General features: G+C 49.3%; 2 protein-coding genes across 6 annotated transcripts in view; one reads left to right on the top strand and one right to left on the bottom strand.

Annotated features, from left to right (window-relative positions):
• Positions 1-5,068, top strand: part of Kctd19 (potassium channel tetramerization domain containing 19) — a 40,906-nt gene extending 35,838 nt beyond the window's left edge. The window contains exons 12-17 of the mRNA XM_035441692.1: positions 139-253; positions 610-1,237; positions 2,627-2,818; positions 2,978-3,132; positions 3,494-3,595; positions 4,955-5,068. Of these exons, the coding sequence (XP_035297583.1) occupies positions 139-253; positions 610-1,237; positions 2,627-2,818; positions 2,978-3,132; positions 3,494-3,595; positions 4,955-5,068 (1,306 nt within the window). The remainder of the gene's footprint in view (positions 1-138; positions 254-609; positions 1,238-2,626; positions 2,819-2,977; positions 3,133-3,493; positions 3,596-4,954) is intronic.
• An 87-nt stretch (positions 5,069-5,155) lies between these two features.
• On the bottom strand, positions 5,156-18,803 carry Plekhg4 (pleckstrin homology and RhoGEF domain containing G4). 5 transcript variants are annotated; one of them, XM_035442630.1, is made up of 24 exons: positions 16,339-18,803; positions 15,124-15,176; positions 14,108-14,311; positions 13,178-13,829; positions 12,928-13,020; positions 12,731-12,854; positions 12,549-12,642; positions 12,397-12,471; positions 12,202-12,318; positions 11,964-12,062; positions 11,726-11,874; positions 11,465-11,603; positions 11,251-11,367; positions 9,637-9,819; positions 8,894-9,390; positions 8,579-8,825; positions 7,866-7,955; positions 7,562-7,783; positions 7,298-7,468; positions 7,042-7,219; positions 6,538-6,654; positions 6,180-6,413; positions 5,987-6,102; positions 5,156-5,806 (listed from the first exon to the last, which is right to left on the bottom strand). In XM_035442630.1, the coding sequence occupies exons 4-24, from the start codon at positions 13,626-13,628 to the stop codon at positions 5,801-5,803; spliced, it is 3,519 nt and encodes a 1,172-aa protein (XP_035298521.1). In that variant the 5' UTR covers positions 13,629-13,829; positions 14,108-14,311; positions 15,124-15,176; positions 16,339-18,803; the 3' UTR covers positions 5,156-5,800. The 5 variants fall into 5 exon arrangements, with proteins under 5 accessions (XP_035298521.1, XP_027261617.1, XP_035298522.1 ...); XM_027405816.2 differs by lacking the exon at positions 16,339-18,803 and adding an exon at positions 15,281-15,822; XM_035442631.1 differs by lacking the exons at positions 14,108-14,311; positions 16,339-18,803 and adding an exon at positions 15,885-16,310.
• Positions 18,804-18,981: the final 178 nt, after the last annotated feature.

Here is an 18,981-nt window from a genome sequence, read left to right as displayed (position 1 = left end):
AGTGCCCTATGCAAAGTCCTTTAAAGGTCCCCTTTTCCCTCACTGTCTATAATTACTAATTCCCAGACAACGGACAAGCCTGGCCAAATAGCTGATGGAAGCTTCCTCTCACTAACCAATCCTTCTTGATCTCTATAGGTCATGGACTCAGGAAAAAGAATCGGAAAATGAGGAAGCTTTTCCTATTAGGAAGCTGCATGTGGTGACAGAAGGGACAGGGTCAATGGTTGAGTTCAGTAGAGATGCCAAGGAAGTAAGTCCAGTTCTCTTTGGTTGGTCAAACATCACCAATACAGGGCTCAAGGGACAGGCCCAGCTACTGAGGCCTGTCCCTTGTTACTAGTACAAGAGCTGATTTCTGAACCTTTAGGAGGCATAGAAGAGTGCTAGCCACTTGTGGCCTGGGATGATAATCTCTCCTTTGGGAATACAAAAGTTGCCTGGGCTGGTACCACTGCCTCACAGACTGAGTAAATGTAAATGGTGATCATTCTCAGAGGATAAGATTGTTCTGGGTGAACAGGTTGTCTTAAAGCCCAGCTTATCAGGTTTTGGGGAGACTTTGATAATGTTCAACAGGCCCATAACTACTGTGCTCTCCCTCCCCAGACCACAACCTGCATGCCTGTGGACTTCCAAGACTGCAATGACAGGACTCCATGGAACAAGGCCAAAGGGAACCTGACCAGATCCACCCAGATGGAAGAGGCTGAACAGTATACCCGGACTATCCAGGTCTCCTTATGCAGAAATGCCAAGAGGGGAGGCAATCCCAGCACATACTCACACTGTTCTGGCTTATGTGCCAACCCCAGACACTGGGGAGGTCATTCTGAGAGTCCTCCCAAGAAGAAGTGCACCACTATAAACCTCACACAGAAATCTGATGCCAAAGACCCTCCTGTCACCCCCATGCAAAAACTGATATCTCTGGTAAGGGAATGGGACATGGTCAACTGTAAACAGTGGGAATTCCAGCCACTGACAGCCTCCCGGAGCAGCTCTTTGGAGGAAGCTACCCTGCATGTCCCCTCAGGAAGTGAGGCTGCTTGCCAACCTGGTACCTCAGCTTCCTGGAAAGCTCATTCCATAACCTCAGAGAAGGACACTGGTCCCCAGACTGGGCCTGGAGCTGGAGTGAAAGACAAGGGTCCAGAGCCAACCTTTAAGCCATACTTTCCCACAAAAAGAGCTGTCACCCTAAAGGACTGGGGCAAGCAGAGGCCCAAGGAGAGAGGTGAGTCTTGACCCATCTTTGAACCAAGTCTCATTTTCAGCAGATTTCCTAGCTAAGAGCACAGAGAGGATAAGTGACAGAGCAGGAACCAAAACTTCCTAGTCACTGATGCCAGCTCTGTGCCAGCAGCACATACAGAGATTAATGTCACATAAGGTGAATTGATGAGCATTTTGTGAAAGGAGAACCCAGGAAATAGGAACACAAGAGGCCCGTCACCGGAGAGCCAGCAGGGAGAGAACATTAGGGTGTATGTGGAAGCACAGGACACTGCTTTAGCTGAAAGCCTGGTTTCCAGTGCACAAGCCGTCAAAATGGCACCAGAGACAGGAGACATTAGGCTAGGTCTTGTGGGCCAAGTTCAGAATGTGGTGCTCTGTTCTGACCTTAATTGGGATGGACAACCCCTGAAGGATTTTTTTTTTTTAAGGGGAGCACATCGATCAGGTGTATGATTCTTAAGTTTGCTCAGGGAAAGAGGAAGTGTGGTCATAGGAGGCAAAGTATCAGCAGCATAGTTGCATTCCAGACTAAGTAAAGGGGGCTGAGCAGTAGAGGAAGGCAGGAAGATAGAGGTGCCAAGAGGCCAGGTATCTAGGTTGCCTATGGCAACTGGAAGGGTCCTTATTGAAGTGGATGAACAAAAGAAACTAGACCTCTGAGAAAAGCACACATGACATGTGAGATGCTAAGGCCCATCCAGGAAGGCCTATGGGGACTGACTTAAGACAATTTGTGGCCAGCAGTGAGGAGAAACCCCAGGGGAGTTTGCTGAGAAGGGCCATGCTAGATTATTCCTTCCATCTCCAGAACTCCCTCCTATGGTACTCTGGTACTCTTATCACCTTCCCTTCTAGTAACCTGGGCCCTGCTTAGAGGTGCCTTTGTGGACTCTGTGACTCTTAAGTTTGCTTTTAAACCTTTGGGGTAACAATCCTATTCTTCCAGAATAGAGAAAGGTCTGCCCAGAAAGGTCTGAACACTTTAGTTTTTATAGCTTCAAAGTCTTCCACTGGTTATATTTGATACTAGTCTTTTTATTTATTTTTATTTTACATCCTGGTTGCAGTTTCCCCTCCTTCCTCTCCTCCTATTTCCTCCTCTCCCCTCACCAATCCACTCCTACTCCACTCTGTTTAGGAAAGGGCAAGTCTCCCATGAGGATACTAACTAGTCTTAGCTTGAAGTTTCTTAGAGTTCTGAAACTTAGGATTGGGTTTACAACAATACCAGGGCAACAAAGCAGTCAAGCCAGGGTACCACTTCCAAAAAGACTTCTGAAGTTTTGAGTGAATGAATGTACTGATTGTCACCAGAAGACTCCTCTCTGCTTGGATTCCAAGCCTAAGCTCCCAAACCTAAGAAGAATCTCTTCTATTGTTTTCACAGAAAACCCTGCCCCTGAGCAGCCTCTGCCTAATGTTAATGGGATAGACAACCCAGGGGCCATCCTCAAAGTGACTCACCCCCCTGTGGTGGGTAGTGATGGCTCTTGCATGTTCTTTGAAGACAGCATCATCTACACCACCCAGATGGATAATATCAAGCATACACCACTCACAGCCAGCCCCCAACCTCGAGGTAAGGCTTTGGAGCCATGCCTGGCCCTGTACTCCGCTTGTGAAAATGTGGAGCCCACACTCAGCATTTAAGCGCTCTACACTTCTCTCTGCCTTGTGGTTGTCTCTAAGGCCTCGGCTATGAGCAGCTTTAGCCATATCTACTCTTTCTCCTTCACAGAAGTGACTTTCCTGAGTTTCTCTTTGTCCTGGGAAGAGATGTTTTATGCCCAGAAATGTCACCGTTTCCTGACTGACATCATCCTAGATTCCATCAGGCAAAAGGACCCCAAAGCTGTCACAGCCAAGGTGGTCTCCCTGGCCTACCGGCTATGGGTATGTATGACAGGCCTTGGGGTACTCTGCTTCTTCTCCACGTATCCCCTTGCCCTTGCAATAAGTAGTATAAGACAAGAGGATGAGCCGGGTTGTGGGGGCACATGCCTTTAATCTCAGCACTTGGGAGGCAGAGGCAGGTGGATCTCTGTGAGTTAGAGGCTAGCCTGGTCTACAGAGTGAGTTCCAGGACAGCTAGGGCTGTTACACAGAGAAATTCTGTCTTGAAAACCAAAAAAAAAAAAAAGAAAAAAAAGGATGAGGGGAAGAAGCCAGGGACAAAAGAGTAGCTGGGAAGAAATAAGAATGCAGAATCTGGGAGCTGGTCATGGCCCTGCCTGACTGTAGACTCTCTTGGTAGACATTGAACATCAGCCCCAAGCAGTTTGTGGTGGATTTGCTGGCCATCACTGGCTTCAAGGATGACCGACACACTCAGGAGCGTCTGTACAGCTGGGTAGAGGTGAGGCCTATCTAGGGAATGGCAACTCTGTGAATATGGATACTGTTGCTGCCAGGCCAGTACTGTCATCTAGAAAGCTAGCCAGCTAAGTAAGTGGTCTCTGGTTCCATGGAGGTAGATGGCTGAAATTAACCAATCAAGACTAGTCAAACAGCAACATTTAGGAAGCCTGTTTTTATAGTTTTCATCTAATGACACCAACTATGCCTTCACCACTAACAACCCTGGCCAACTTGGAAAGCACCTGGACATGGGTTAGGCTTTTACAGTCAGTAATAGCTAGTTCCCCTACTTCCCTATGATATCACTATTTTTTTTATACTTATGCTCCTCTACAGAATTTTTTAGGATTTATTTTTATTTTATATGTATGAGTGTTTTGCCTGCATGAATGTTTGTGTACCATGTGCATGCAGTACACTCAGAGGCCAGAAGAAGGCGATGGACCCTTGGAAACTGGAGTTACAATTGTCAGCTACCATGTGGATGTTGGGAACCAAACCTCAGTTCTCTGCTAGAGCACCAAGTGCTCTTAACCACAGAGCAATCTTCCTAGCCCCTAAAGAATTTTCGGGGTCTTGGGAGAGGGCTGAGATAGGTCTTCCTATGTATCCCTGGTTGTCCTAAAGCTCACGATGTAGGTCAGGCTGACCTCAAACTCACAGAGGACAGCCTGCCTCTTCCTCCCAGTGCTGGGATTAAAGGCCTACGGTACCATGCTTGACTAAAAACATTTAAAGAAAGAAAACAAAAGGGCAAAAGAATGGCCTAGGTTTGAGAGTCTCCCTACCCCCATTTATTCTGTTTTTGCTACAGGTCATTGAACCCAGGCAAGTACTCATATTCCAGCTGCCTCCTTTTTATAGCTTGAGACACAGCTTAGCTACACTGTCAACTTGGGCATTTTAATTTTTGTTTCTTTTTTGATTCTGTAGAATAATTTCAGCATTATAGGTGTGAAAGATTTAGCAAATTCTCAGTAACCTGGCTTTTTATAACCAAGTAAATAATGATAATGACATTCACCTTAAACACATGACTGCCCCATTACTGGTAGGTCTCTAGCTTGTGTGTTATTTCTAAAGGTAAAGTCAGCATCTACAGCTAGAAAGAGGAAACAAGCATCAGGAAGCACATTTTTTACTGTCATTGTGGTCAGTTCTCTGGTAGCCAGAGCCCTGTGAGACGCTTTAGGACAGAACTGAACCCCAGAGTACCAAAGGTCCCCTATAATGCGGCTTTCTCTTTGTTTTCCCCTACCCAGATGAGGGAGCCCCCCCCCCCCCACATCATGCCCTCACAGAGCTAGAATAGGTAACTGGCCTAGAAACCAGGGATAAAATAGGTCTTTCCTTGCAGCTCACACTACCTTTCGCCAGAAAATATGGCCGTTGCGTGGACCTGCTCATCCAGAGGGGACTGTCTAGGTCTGTCTCTTACTCAGTCCTGGGCAAGTATTTACAAGAGGGCTAGAACACCCAGAGATGTTGGCCCTACAGACCACCACTTGCCCAAGGATCATTTTAACTGTGGAAATCCAGAATGTACATACCCAACCAATGATACGAATCACTCTATTTATTATTATAAACAAATAAAAGAGTAAATCACAAGACAAATGCCTAGACTCCTTCTCTGATAAGACTTGAGTGTAAGTGACCAGTGAAACCAGTAGATAAGTCTAACTGAAAGTTGTGCAAGAAGCATCAAGTCAAAATGACCAAGCTGGCCCCCAAAAAACAAGAAGCTGGAAACAAGGAGCCAAGGAATTCAAGAATAAGGGGACTAGAAACCAGTATTAAGTTCAAGGGTTGAGGAACAGCTGCTGGGAACCCACTTGTGTCCCTCATGACTTCTGAGAGCTCCATAATACTCAACTAGCCTAGAGTTTGGAAATACTCAACTTCTACCCCATCCTATCCTTAACTTAAAATTGGGCTGGTAGCTGGAGTGGATAGAAGTATCCCAGGAGCTTGGTGCTTATCTAGGCTTTGTAGCCAGATGCCCTTGGAAAGGCCCTAGGTCAGTCAGTTGGTGGTTATAGACATCAGAGAGGATAATCAACAAGGCTATTCCTATTGGGTATGAAGGGTGGGAAGGGGGACAGCCCAGGAGCCAGCCATGCACTGTTATAGTAGATTCAGAGGTATGGTATTCCTTGGAGATCTGGCTGTGTTGTATCTATTATTCATCTTCAAGCCGGACTCAAACCTATGGTGTCAAGTCAAGCATGAATGTTTAGATTATCTAGTTTTAGAGAACTAGTAGAGCCATTCCTCTAGGGAATGGCTCTGACCCACCCATTTCCAGCTCCCCTAGAGAAAAGGCAACTATAGCCCAGGGTAGGTTAGGAAGAGACTGGTGGACATAAGGCAAAAAAATTGCACTCACACATGACAAGTCCTCAAGGCCTCTGCCCAGGGTCTGCCCTGACACACAGCTGCTGTCAGAACCACTAGAGCCACTGGCTGATGGGCACTGGGAAGAGACCTCCGAGTCCTCAGGAGCTAGGGAAGAGGATTGGGTTGTCAGCAGGGGAGGCCCAGACCCAAGCTATGCCTCCTACCTCTAAGCCCACACATACTTAAAGACTGGCTGCCCATCTCTGCCTCAGCTTCCAGTGCTGCTTCCTCTGGGAAGTTGGGTGGATACAGGGACCAGTGAACACCCATAAGAGCTGGATCTCTGTACAGGTGCAGATTGAGAGACCCCAGAACAGAACAAGAAGCACGGTCTCCAGGAAGGGAGCCCAAGGCACCCAGATAGGGGTTGTCATAGTCAAATGGTGCCACAGCAATGGAGGCCCTAGAGCGAACATCTGTGTAAGAAAGAGGGGCAGATCAGAGCCCAGTCTGGCCTGAGGTAGCCAGGGAAGCACAGGCCAGGAGTGACAATAGGCCACATTGCCTCCTCACTCCCAGCCCCTGTAGGATGCCTACTACCTCGTCTCTTTAGGACATAGTTGATGCTGCGGTCATTGATGGCTTGTTCGCTGGGGGCAATGTCCCAGAAGGCCTTGTTCCCCACACCCATGGATGCCATCTCAGCCATGCGCACCTCTAAGTAGAAAATAAGGCATAAGTGACACACCCTGAGCTGTATCTATTGAGTTTTTCTTATATATCCTTATCCGAGAAATTAACCATTCAATGCCATGATCTTTCCTGGTGCCAGACTCTGTTTTCAACCACCCCTGGGAAAGTTACCATAATGTCCCTTTTAGGCATAAGACCTCTGATACTCAGAGGTTCTTTCCTCTGCGCTGTCTGCTGCTGCTGCTGCACCCCCTCCCCTCTCTCTCTTCCCAAGCTTTTCCAAGTCTCTAGACATCCCAGTCTCTGGCAGTGTACACTCTAGAAGCCTTACTCTCTCTCCCCAGAGTAAGGACCCTAAACCCTTCTCAGGCTCATAGGACATATAATCTTTGGGCTTGAACAAGGACTTACCCTTGTTGTGGACAGCCTGCCTCCAGAGCAGGCGAGAGATATCAGCTGTCCAGGCTTGTTTGGTGGCCACATTGGAGGCCTGCAGCACAAACAGATCCCTGGCCTTTCGACGACGGAACCAGATCTCAAAGCGCAGTTTGCTCTCCCCACAGCATTCAGTGAGGCCAAGGTCTGCCATCTACATGGCCAGGGGAAAGGAGTTTGGTGAGGCATAGATGGGGGACTAGAGGCAGAGGTCAGGGTCATGTGAACTTACTTTGAAGGAACGCTTGTAGGTAAATATGTCAACACCTGCAGGCCCACGACGAGGCTTGCTGAAGAGCAACAGCTCCTCAAAGAGAAAAACACGACGACAGCACTTGTGGCGCCCAGTCCGCACAGTGAACTCATCCTGTCTTACCAACTGCCCCTGTTCCTTGAGGTTAACCTGCAAAGTTGAAGCCCAGTACATGTCTAGCCACTCCCACCCCCTCCCCTTCTATATCCAAGGTGCTTCCCCACGTGGCCTGGGATGACTCACGTCACAGCCCTGGATGGCATCCATGGCTAGCAGGTCATTGCCATGTCTGAGCTGGAAGTGCACAAGGCTCTGGGCTGCCTGAAGGGCACCCAGCTCTTGTGCCGGGCCCCCACAGGCCCTTGCCAGCTCCTGCAGTAGTAAGGCGTATTTGCTCATGCGCTGGATGGGCTTTAGTAGGTAGGAAGCCAAATCCAGGTGGTCTCCCAGTGCTTGCTGCTTCTCCTGCCACATAAGTGGGAGATTACAAAGCGGTTTTGGAGTATGCCACCCATCCCCTGCTCTTCCTGTAATCACAGACTCCTACCTTGAAGAAGGTGTGACCATAGCTGCTCATCAGGGCATCAGAACGAGGTTTATTCTTGCTGTAGAGTGCATACATCCCAAACTGCACCCTCTACAAGGACACATGGCTCAGCCCAGGTACCAGGGGAATGGTTCCCAAAAGATGTCCCCCGCCTCAGTCATACCACTCTCCTAGCCAGTAAGATGCCAGCAAGTGGCTTCAGGGCAAGGAACTTCTCCCTACCCCTGCAGATCCCACTTGGAATGAGTATAATCTGGCAAGAACCAATGCTGTGCAAGAGCTGTCCAGGCTCCACAGACAGCTCTGCCCCTCCCAAGGTTCTGAGACTATCACTTTTGTTCACTATACCCAGCCAAGTTCATGATATCTTCTTTTCTGGGGTTGGAACTCGCTCTCTGCTCCTCCTCTGGCCTCTACTCAAACATCGTCTCTTTTACACTGGGAACTCTGCCCAAATGTAATTCATAGGCAATTTTTCTGTTTATTCCCATCCTAAGTATAATCTAGAATGATCTTTACTTGTACATCTCTCCTACTTAACTGAAAACACCCTAAGAAGCAGGTATTTTTGTGGGTCTCACTCAGAGCTGTACCCTGGTAGCAGTTTGCTTTCCCCCACAGTACTCAGTGAGGCATAGAACTCTCTGCATAGAACCTGGCACTAAGTGTGTGTCTAGAAGCACTCTAGGGCTCATGTGACTTATGGAACTTACATGGCGCAGGAAGGCATAAGCCACTCGAGGTGGGTGTCGGGTGCAAGCCTCTAGCTCACGCAGGAAGAAATGATAGTGGAAATCCCGAAGTTTTTCAAGGTTGCCAAAGAGGTGGGCACGCTGGCCACGGAGGCCCTGGGGCACATCAGGTCGATCTAGCTCAGGGAAGTAGTTCTGCATGGTATAGTCAAGGGCCCGGACATACTCATGCTCTGTGGCCACCATCTCCGCCAATACTAGCTGCAGCCTATGAGGTAGGTGGAGTCAGAACCCAAGACCCTCCACTGACCTCCCTACCCTGCCCTCTGCCTATACCTGTTGGGGTTCCTGAAGTCAGAGCTGCCTGATAGGGGCACAGAAGGGGATGACCTGGGACGGACACCTCCAGTCTCAGGTCTGTAAGAGTCAGTAACAGCTGCTGCAAAATGGCCATGATGGGCAGCATCACTAAGACGCTGCCCCAGATTCCGATCAAAGCTGTAGGCCTTTCTCAGTGGAGGAATGGTGGGTGTGGCAGGGGCCCGTCTGACACACAAGGTAGCTGTACTGTTTGTTGGTGGTTTCAGTGCAGCCTCAAGCTTCTGATCCAGAGCTAGCCAGGTGTCCTGGCACTGTGCCCAGGCCCAGCGACATTCCTGGCGGATGCCTTCTGAACGTAGGCCTGTGGCAAGAGCCCACATTTTCCTGAAGTGGGCCGGGGGCAGGTCAGGATGTCTGGTCCAATGCAGCTGCAGCCGCTGCAGTACAACCCCTGGGAGCTCCTGCTCCAGCTCTGTCAGTACCCGCTGTCCCTCCTCAGTCCATGTTGTGGCCTGCAACACCAAGGCCACAGAGCCATGAAAGCAGGACCCCAGCAAGGCTGCAGTGACTTCTGCTGTGCTCCCTGCCCCACCCACTGGCTGGCCTGGGGAGGCTGGTCCCAGACTACAATCTAGAAGTTGAATGTTGGAATAGGGCTGAAAGCAAGACAAGAGAATAGAAAGCCAAACAGATGCATGCAGACTCTAGTGGAGCTTGGGCAACCTCCACACAACCAGGGAAAGGACCCCCTCAGCCACCTGCTTAAAGAACTGAAACAGCTTCTCAGCATCTGCCAACCGTTGACGGCGCTGGGCCAAAGCTCTGGAAAATTCTGTCAGCTGGGATCTCAGAGTTAGAAAGTGTTTTCCAAGGGGGCCCAGTTCAGCAGCTTCCCAGCCAACCAGTGGCTGCAATAACTTCTCCCCTTGCTTGATCTGTTCCTGGAGAGACAGATGGGCTCAGCTGGGGATCCAGCCCAGACTTAGATCCTTCCTCTGGCATCTACACGTCATCTCCCTCATACAGATTTCCTCTATCCACTCCAGCCCCTCTCCCCATCATTCTCTCTCCCTCTCCCCCCTCTCAGGCCTTCTGAGTCTGCACCTCAGCAGTACTCAACACTCTCTCCTGGGCTCTGTCTCTCTCTATGGTTCTTCCTGCTCTTCCTTACCTGGCTCCTGAGGACAGTGCATTCTCTCCTTCCAAATAATCTCATGTGACCAAACCCCAAATAACATCCACACCCATGACCAACGGATGACCCTCTCTCTAAGACTCCAGGCCAAAACTCAGAGTCCTTCCTCATTCCCTGAGAGTCATTTCAAAATCACAGCTAAGACTGGACATATGAAGGCTTTCCACCAAAATGCTCTGATCCCCTGGGTCCTCTCATTCTCTCATATGATTGATTTATCAAGTCCTACAGACTTCCAAATCCATCTTTACTACCATCTTAGTCAGACAAAATATTACAGTTGGCCCTCCATATTTTCCAGGATCCATATGTGTGGGTTCCACATTCATAGATTTAAGTAGCTCTGATTTAAAAGTATTTGAGAGAAAATTATGTTTGTGTGAACATATTAAGACTCTTTATAATTATTCTCCAAACATATAACCTAACAACTATTTACATAGCATCTACACTATGCTAATCAACAAATTATTATAAAGTATGAAAGGGTATCTGTTGGTTATCTGCAAATACTATAGCGCTTTATGTCAGGAACCTGAGCATTCACATATTTAGGTATCCGAGGTACGTACTGGAACGAATATAATCCCCCACAGACACTCAGAGACAAATATGTGTCCCACTGTGACCACTACAGTAACATCTAAACTGGATTTCCTACATCCATTTTACCCAGAAACCAAGGCTGTCCTCCTAGAATATGGATCTCATTATAGAACTTCATAAGCTTTTACCGGTGTCAGTCCTCTATTTGCACTTCATGTCACCTCATCCCACTTTCCTCCTGCTACAAGACTTTTTTTTCTTTTGTTTTAAGATAGGGTCTCTCTAAGTAGCCCTGGTATAGCAATCCTCATGCCTCTGCTTCTCATGTGCTAAAGGCATGCATCATCACACCTGGCTTTCTGCCACAGGATTTCTGAACTATTTCCCAGCCTTGATTGTCTCTCCACCCCTCTTTTTTTCCCAGTTAATCCCAAACTATTCCCCCATGCTGCTTCTATCTAGAGTTCTTATCTTTGCACATATATATGACTACGAACTGTTGATTACAACTGATCTCTGCTGAATGGTAACCTCCAAGGGAGAAAGAATTGTTTGCCTTCACTCATGCCCAAATCCTAGTCCCTGGCAAGGTACCCCAGTCCCTGCAGAATGAACAAGTAACCAAACTTACCTGGGCAACCTGGTCTAGCTCTTGAAAAGGGCCTTGGGCCTGGAGCAGCAAGTCCAGTGAGGGCTCCTCTGGTTCCTCCAGTCCTGGCCAGCCCACCTCCTGTAACCACACTTCAATCTGATGGACACAAGTAGGGGAGAGCAGTGACAGCTGCTATGGACGGAGTTATAGCTAAAACCAAGGGCAGGATGCACTCTGGATAAGTAGTTCCCACCTGGCGCAGCCCATCCTCCTGGGCTTCCAGCGTTTGAAGGAGCTCTAGGGCCTGTACTCGATGGTTGCTCTGCAGAGTTAGCTGATGCAACAGCCCATCCACTTGACCATAGAGCTCATCAGCCTTGTCTACTGCAGACCTGTGAAAAGCATACAGTCCCCTTTTTCCACTCTAATGTGCTGGGACTCAGATCTATCATGTGCTGATCCAGATATGGGAAGCTGAGCTGGGGTAAGGTCTGGTAGCTGGGCTTCTTTCTACCTGTTATCAGGGCTCAGGGTCACTTCTGGCATCCCTTGCTTCAGCCATGCCAGCTCCAGGCTTCCCTGGCTTTGCAACCATGACAACTGCGGCGAATCTAACACCTGCTGCATGAGGGATTGCACCTGCTGTAGCAGCTGACCAACTTCCTGTAATTGAGAGCAACAGACATTAGTGAACATGGAAGAGGAAAAGGAAGTTGGGGAGCATTCAAGGAGATTAGGAGGGCGACACTCACTCCAGACTCCATTGGTTGCTGCATAGCCTTCATACTGTCAATGACCCCCTGGATCAGGGCACAAGTCTCCTGACAATTCTGCTGTAGAGTTTCTAGACGCTGTGAGCAGACAAGAACATGAGCAATGTGCAGGGATGATGCTCCCAGCTTCCAGGATTCCAGACCACTGTAGCCAGTTTTCCACAGGCCCAGGTTACCTGAATAACCATAACCTTCCAACCCCACCTGGTGCACTGACCATCCGGAAATCCAGCCAGGCTTGGTGGCTGTAAGGCAGGCATCCTCCCAGTGAAGTAGGCAATGCCACATCAGGAATGTGGGCCAGTAGGCTCTGATGAGAGGACAGCTGCTTGAACTGCAGAAGGAGAAGGTGTGATACAGGGATATATGGACAAAGACCCCCACCTCCATCCTAGCCAAACTGGCTTGGTACCTGAAGCCCTGTAGGCATTTCCTCTGGCATCTTTCCAACTAGCAGCAGTTGCTGCACAGATCCTGGGGCTGCTTCCTGCAAGGAATCCAACTTCAGCTCTACCCTGGACTTCACAGAAAACGAATGGAAGGGAGTCATAATCCTCTACTTACTTGTAGCTGGCTGAGGCCCCAGATGAGAGAAGAGCTCGGGGAACAAATTCGGGCATCAACTAGTATGGTCAGTCCCAGAGCCTGTACTTCGGACCTAAATGGTGAATTTTGTTTTAATACCTGATTCACAGATCATAGCACCTCATGGTTCAGGCTTAGCCCTGCGACTTTCTCCCTCAAACCTGGGAATGCCTCGCAGGTAGAACAGAAGATTCAGAAGTTCATAGCTATTGCACTTGGGATGAAGCCAAGCTGGGCTGTGGGCACACAGAAGCAGCACTGCTCGACCTTCTACATCACGTGTCCCTGTGGAAAGCAGAAAATTAACACTGGCAATCAGACCACCCTTCCTCTACCTCATCTAAATCCTTCTAGCTACCTGGTAGGGAAGCCATGCCACTGGCCAGTAGCTCCCAGGTGATGTCTTGAGCTAGGAGGCAGTCAGCAGGCTGGAAGCTGGAACCACTAGGGTCTTGAGAAGAGAAATGGCTTGGGTCTGAATGGGGCCAATTTCCCAGGGACCTCCATGGACTAGGGCTTCAGTCTGAGTAAGGTCAAAGACCTCCCAAACGTCAGTGTCCATCTCCAGATAGCCCCATTCCCTTCCCAGATTTCCCAATCTCCCTTACCTGCCTCCAGTAGCTTTGAAGACATCTCTGATAAAGGGCTAACACCAGCTGGCCGTGCTTTGCCTGGACCTGGATCCCCTATCAAGCCTCCCCCTTGGTTGTCACTCTGTGTCAGGCTGAGGTGAGAGGACATAGGATACAAGAGGCTTTCCACTTCAGAGAAGGGTGGCTCCTCTGACTGGACTGGGGGGCCTCCTAATAAGCTCCCCTGGCAGTCCCCTGCCCCATTTGCAGCCCTTTGCTCTGGAAGTGATTCAGGCTTCTTGGACAAGGAATCTCCTTGGGTTGCCCCTACTGCTAGTGTTGAAGGTCTGGGGTCCATAGCCTGGATCTGGTGAGCAGGTTTCTTCTCCTTGTGGGTGTTCCTGAAACTGCACACAGCAAACCTCCTATCTGCATCAGGGTCCTGGGAATCTGGGGACACATCTGCACCCTCAAGAGGCCCTTCCATCACTCTCTGGTAAGAGTGGGCTGCTCTGGGCAAGTGGGTAAGGGGTTAGGCCTTGATGTGAAAGGAGACCAGCTCTTCCAGGAACTGTTTTGAAAATGGTGGAGCAAGAGTCTGAGGGCAGGCAAGCCGGGAGCACTAGGCGTAGGAAGTACTAGGCTAGGTCCCAGGTCCCAGGAAGCGGTGCCGCTAAACTCGTCCAGCCTGGGGAGGGAAGACACAGAGTCTCTTTGATGCCTAGGGCCAGGTCATGTTCCCATGAGCCTCTACCGGGTGGCCCTACCTCCGTACACACCTTCACGCCGGGCTTAGCAGGCCGCGCTTTGCTTCAGCCCGCCCAGCTAAGCCCTGGCCTAGTCGCCTGTACCAGCGCTCCTGGTCCCTGAAGGGTACCTGCACACTCACACCCCTGGGACACGGGGTGGGGACCTGTGAAGCCTGAGAGACCACGCTGCCCTCGAACAAACGAAGAACAAACGCACCACAGCCTCGACGACGGTACTGCGAGGTCGCCAGGCATCCGAGGGCGCCACCTTCTGGCGGCTGGAAGGGACCATAAGGCCGCTGGGGACGCGGCGCCCTCTAGGGACTGGAGGACCGAATCACAGCTCAGCGGGTTCGTTCTAAAGGCAGGAGCTCAGACAGCTGCAGTAGAGAAGAGCTTGGCCGGCGCTGCCTCCTGATCCCTGGGGCGGGTGCGGTGGGCTCTTGTTCACTCAGCGCCTCGGGCACTTGGCGCGCCCTCCCTTGACGTTGTATTGAGCGGATCGTGGCAGTGCCCATAGGCCACTCCTCTGTGCCCACTGCCTGACCTCCCCAGAGCTGAAACTGTCTGAAAAGATGAGTGAGCTGCAGTGCTGCTAGATGGAAAGAAGGCTCACAGCAAAGGACGCTCTTGTGGGAGGAGGAAAAGGCTCCTCACCAGTCCTCTGCTGGGGCATGGGAATACTTGCCTAGCTTCCCTTTACAATATGAGGACAGCTCAGCGCTCGCAGCCCCCAAATCTGACTCAAAAAAGACATGTGGGGCCAGGTTTAGGGGAGGCCCTAGAGAGACTCCCTAAACCCAAGTAGCCAGTGGCTTGTGGAATATCTTCAGGGAGAGTGGGAGGGAGCTCTCCTCTGTAGCCTGCCATATCCCCTTCAGGTACTCAGGTCCACCCACCACAAAACAAGTTGGATGGGCTGTGGGGTGTAACTCTGTGGTAGAGCCCTTGCCTGGCTTGTATGAGCCTCTGTTCAATTAATAAAAAACAAAGAAAATTTCAAGAAATAAATTGTGCGATTCCATGACTGGATGCTGCTGCTTGTTAAACCAGAATGTAGAGGGGCTAGTGAACTGGGTGGGAACTGACCCAGGCCTGCCAAAATCTGTGAGGCCTAACCCCTCCACCTCCTTGAGTTCCCTGAATTCTCTTTCCCTATTCACAGAAAAGAGGGGCTGAGGAAGGTGGGGCCCTGGAGCCAGAGACCATCTGGGACCTGGTTCTATCACTCACCTGTTGTGGGTTCCTCCACGGACTCTTTTCTCTTTGCACCTCATCTTCCTCTTCTGTAAAACAAGAATGCCATTCTTTTCTCCTGGGCTTGTCAGATAGACCAGGGAAGGCCTGATGTGTCAGATGTCTGTGTTCATGCCCAGCTTTCTTCTTTTACCCTTAGGGGTTCTTGAACTGATGAAAGACACCCAGGTAGCTGGGAGATTCCTCCTTGCTCTCAGCTCTGAGGTCTGAATTCCTTTTGGAGCAAGTGCGCCTGGCCTAGCACTTTTGAATTTGTGGGGAGATTGTAAGAAGGTTGGCTATGTGACCAGAAGAAGGCACCTAGCCTCACACCATGCCCTTGGTCCCTGGGAGGAAAGGACACTGGACATGCTTTCCCTGGCTCTAAGACAGGCGGATCCTTCATGCATCTAGGTATTAGCTGCAACCATGGTAGAAACAACAGCAGTTCCCCTGTCCATCTCAGACTCTTAGGCAGATTCTGAAGAGCAAAGGAACAGGGCTGGCTTTGGAGTTGTCCTACTCTGGTCCCCGCCCCCCAACCATGCCTTTTGTCCCTCCTTCCTCTAGTTTCAGGGAGCATTGGGTCCAGTCTTGGCTTCTGTCCTTGGTTCTTGTCCCAGGCCACCCCCACTGAGTCATTGCCTCCCCGTCCCTCTCTTCCCTCTCCTCCCTCTCCACTCTGAGGCTCACCTCCACCCACCAGCCAGGCCCCCAGGAGCTGTAAGAAGTAGAGGGACCTTCTGGCAGGTACATACCCCGTCAGAGTGATGGAAGCAAATAAGAGGCATCAGGCATAGGTAGGCCCTAGCTAACCTGGGCCCATGGAGCACAGCAGGCAGTTGGGGGAGGGCACACATGCTGAGATAGAGGCAGGACTAGGCTGTGGCTTTCCCATTCCACATAGAATGTGCCCTGTAAGCAGACTGTATGCTGTCCACTTTCATACTTCTAGCTCTGCACTTCAGACCTGGCACAGAATTAATATTTAGGGGTATCTAAGACTAGTCACAATGCCCCTACCGCCCTGAACTGTCCATCTGTGGGTCATGTGGAAACCAGAGTTAGAGAAAGTCACTGATAGAGACAGACCCAGACAGAAGAGGCAGAGGGCTGTACGACAAACAAATCTGGGATGGTAAAGGCACAAACAGAAACAGGGACAGACACTGGCCTAGTGGGGGACATTGGGGGACTAGGCCTAGAGCCAACCTGGGGTGGCTGACCACAGCAGGCTTTGTGGGCTGAGCTTGCAAGTCTGAACCGTGACTCATGGAAGCCATCTCTGGTTCTGCTGGCTGCTGAAGCCTTTTCCACTGAGATCGTCAAATGTGGACAGGCCCCTCCCCTGCTCCTTCACTAGTCCTCTCCTGACTGTCTTTTCTTCACACATGACCAATTTTTTTAAAAAAAAGTAAAAAGAAAGAAAAAAGTGACCTCTGGGCTTTGTTAGGCTTGGGGATACAGGAGCAATACCATAATTACTTAAATTCTGGTTACCCTTCTTCAGTGCGACTGTAAACAGCAAAGACAACCTCAGACCCCTCTCATCTTTGACCTAAATAACCCCTTTCTTGGCTCCTTAGTATGGCATTCAAGTTCCCCAGAGGCATCACTTTTTACCTAACTCCCAGACCACTCTTGGAAACGCAGCTGACTAAGTCTTTTGTTTCATGCTACTTTCTCTGATTTTGAAGACCCTCATCATCCTCAAAATCCTTCCTTTTAGCCTGGTGCTGTGGTACATGCCTCTTCACCTACTTGAGATAAAAAGGCTGGAAGATCACAAGTTCAAGGCTAGCCTGCTCTACATAAGTAAAAAAGTTCCAGGCAAGACAGTAAGACAGAGCTTCATAACAAGGTCCTGTCTTTTTTTTTTTTTTTTTTTTTTTTTAGATGGAGGGAAGCTGGGGAGATAGCTCTGTGGGTAATGTGTTTGCCTTACAAGCATAAGGCTCTGAGTTTGATCCTCAGGGCTTTTTTTTTTTTAAAGCTAAACATAGTAGCACACACTTGTAATTTTTGCTGAGGAGGCAGAGACAGGCAGATCCTGTGGCTCACTAGCTAGTCAGCCCAGCCTAGTTAGCAAGCTCCAGGCTCATGAGAGACCTATGTTAATTCAAAGTGGATAGCTTCTGAACACACACACACACACACACACACACACACACACACACACACACACTTTCCTCTTTAAGGCCTAGATCCAACAGTCCTCTCCATACATCCCAAGTAGCATAACCACCCATGTCATTTTGTCCAGTCAAGTGGACAAACTCTTGACTTGCTTGCTCCTACAGAGCAAATGCCTGGCACCTTTTCCCACTTTCCAAGATGTGCTCCCTAGCTTTTTGGGCCTAGAGAGATCTGCTAAATCAAAACTCTTGGAGTAGGTGGGCATAGTGGCACATGCCTTTAATCCCAGCACTGGGGTGGGGAGGGTGCAGGCAGGCAGATCTGTGAGTTTGAGGCCAGCATGGTCTACATATCAAGTTTCAGGCTAGTTAGGGTTACATAGTGAGAGCTTGGCTCCAAAAATCAGACACTTTGGAGTAGGCTCAGGAATCTCCATGCTTGGGCCAGCTCCCCAGTTATCCTGACACTAAAAAGCAGTGGAAACAATTGCCTATTGTTTCGTCCTCTTCACCTACTGTGCTGCTGAAGTAGCCTCCGGAGTGCCCCTCCATCTCTAGCTTCCCTTTCTTGGAATCCACTACTTAAGCTTCCACAATCTACTACTCTTCCTATCCCCCTTCTTCCCAGAATTCAAAGAGCCACAGCATTCTCCACGCATCTTTGCCTTGCAGAATAAACACGATAAAGTAAAAACTTACCATTTGTTCCCACAGAGCCAGGGCTAGGACAATTCCTTCCCATTTTAATCCTACCTGTAATCTTATGAGATACTAAATATAATTGTTAACCCTTGTTATTGTTGTTTTGTTTATGGGACATGATTTCACTGTGTACCTCTCGATAGCCTGGGATTTTTTATGTAGACCCGGCTGGCCTCAACTCCACAGGGATCCACCTTCTTCCACATCCCCAGTGTTGGGATTAAAGGCATTTTGCCACTACACATTGCTTCAACCATCCTATTATAGAAGAGAAAACCAAGTCTCAAAAAGCTTAGGGTAACAGGCCCCGATGATATAGATAGTAACAGCTAGGATTGACTCCGGATTGTTAAGTACTTTAATTAACTATCAAGCCCTATCAACCAGCTGTTAGCAAACTTGAATATAAAGCTGTCACTCTTCCTTCTCTACCTTTTTCTCATGCACAGAAAAAAAAAAAAAAGTTGACCAAGCCTGTGGGTTTTTGATGTGTTCCAAGGTCCTCAGACTCAGAGACATGAAAAGTGGGCTAGAGAATGCCTATGGATGTGTGGTGGGTGGGATGAGGGGAGATGTCAGTACAGAACTTCATGGGGGAATGATGAAAATGTTCTATTCTTATATCATGAGAAGGTTTGTACAACTATGTGAATATACTAAAAACTGGGGCTGGAGAAGACTCAGTGGTTGAAGCACTTGTTGCTCTTCCAGAGGACCAGAGTTTGATTCCCAGCACCCACACCAGGTGTACAAACACATGCAACTCAAGCTCCAGGTGACCCAGTGCCTCTGGCTTCTGAGGGTACCTGCACTCATGTACATACCTACATGCAGACACACATACCTACACACAATTATAACAAAAATAAACCTTGGTTTGAGACAGTCTCTCTATGTAGCCCTGGTTGTCTCTGGATTTGCCACATAGACCAGGATGGCTTTGAACCCATAGACATGGACCTGCCTTTGTCTCTTGAATGCTGGGATTAAAGATATGCACCACCATACCCAGCAAAAA

The sequence above is a fragment of the Cricetulus griseus genome, chromosome 3 (genome assembly GCF_003668045.3).
Source record: "Cricetulus griseus strain 17A/GY chromosome 3, alternate assembly CriGri-PICRH-1.0, whole genome shotgun sequence".
In the NCBI taxonomy this organism is placed as follows: domain Eukaryota; kingdom Metazoa; phylum Chordata; class Mammalia; order Rodentia; family Cricetidae; genus Cricetulus; species Cricetulus griseus.
Note: the sequence above shows the minus strand (reverse complement) of the source record. Positions and strands in the feature narration are given on the sequence as shown.

Excerpts from the sequence above, each read along its gene's own strand:
- Plekhg4 (XM_035442630.1), bottom strand. The coding sequence starts at position 13,628 with ATGGAAGGGCCTCTTGAGGGTGCAGATGTGTCCCCAGATTCCCAGGAC. Across the intron at positions 11,875-11,963 it reads AGCAACCAATGGAGTCTGGA|GAAGTTGGTCAGCTGCTACA; the intron begins GTGAGTGTCGCC and ends TCTCAATTACAG. Across the intron at positions 8,826-8,893 it reads GACTTCAGGAACCCCAACAG|GCTGCAGCTAGTATTGGCGG; the intron begins GTATAGGCAGAG and ends CCTACCTCATAG.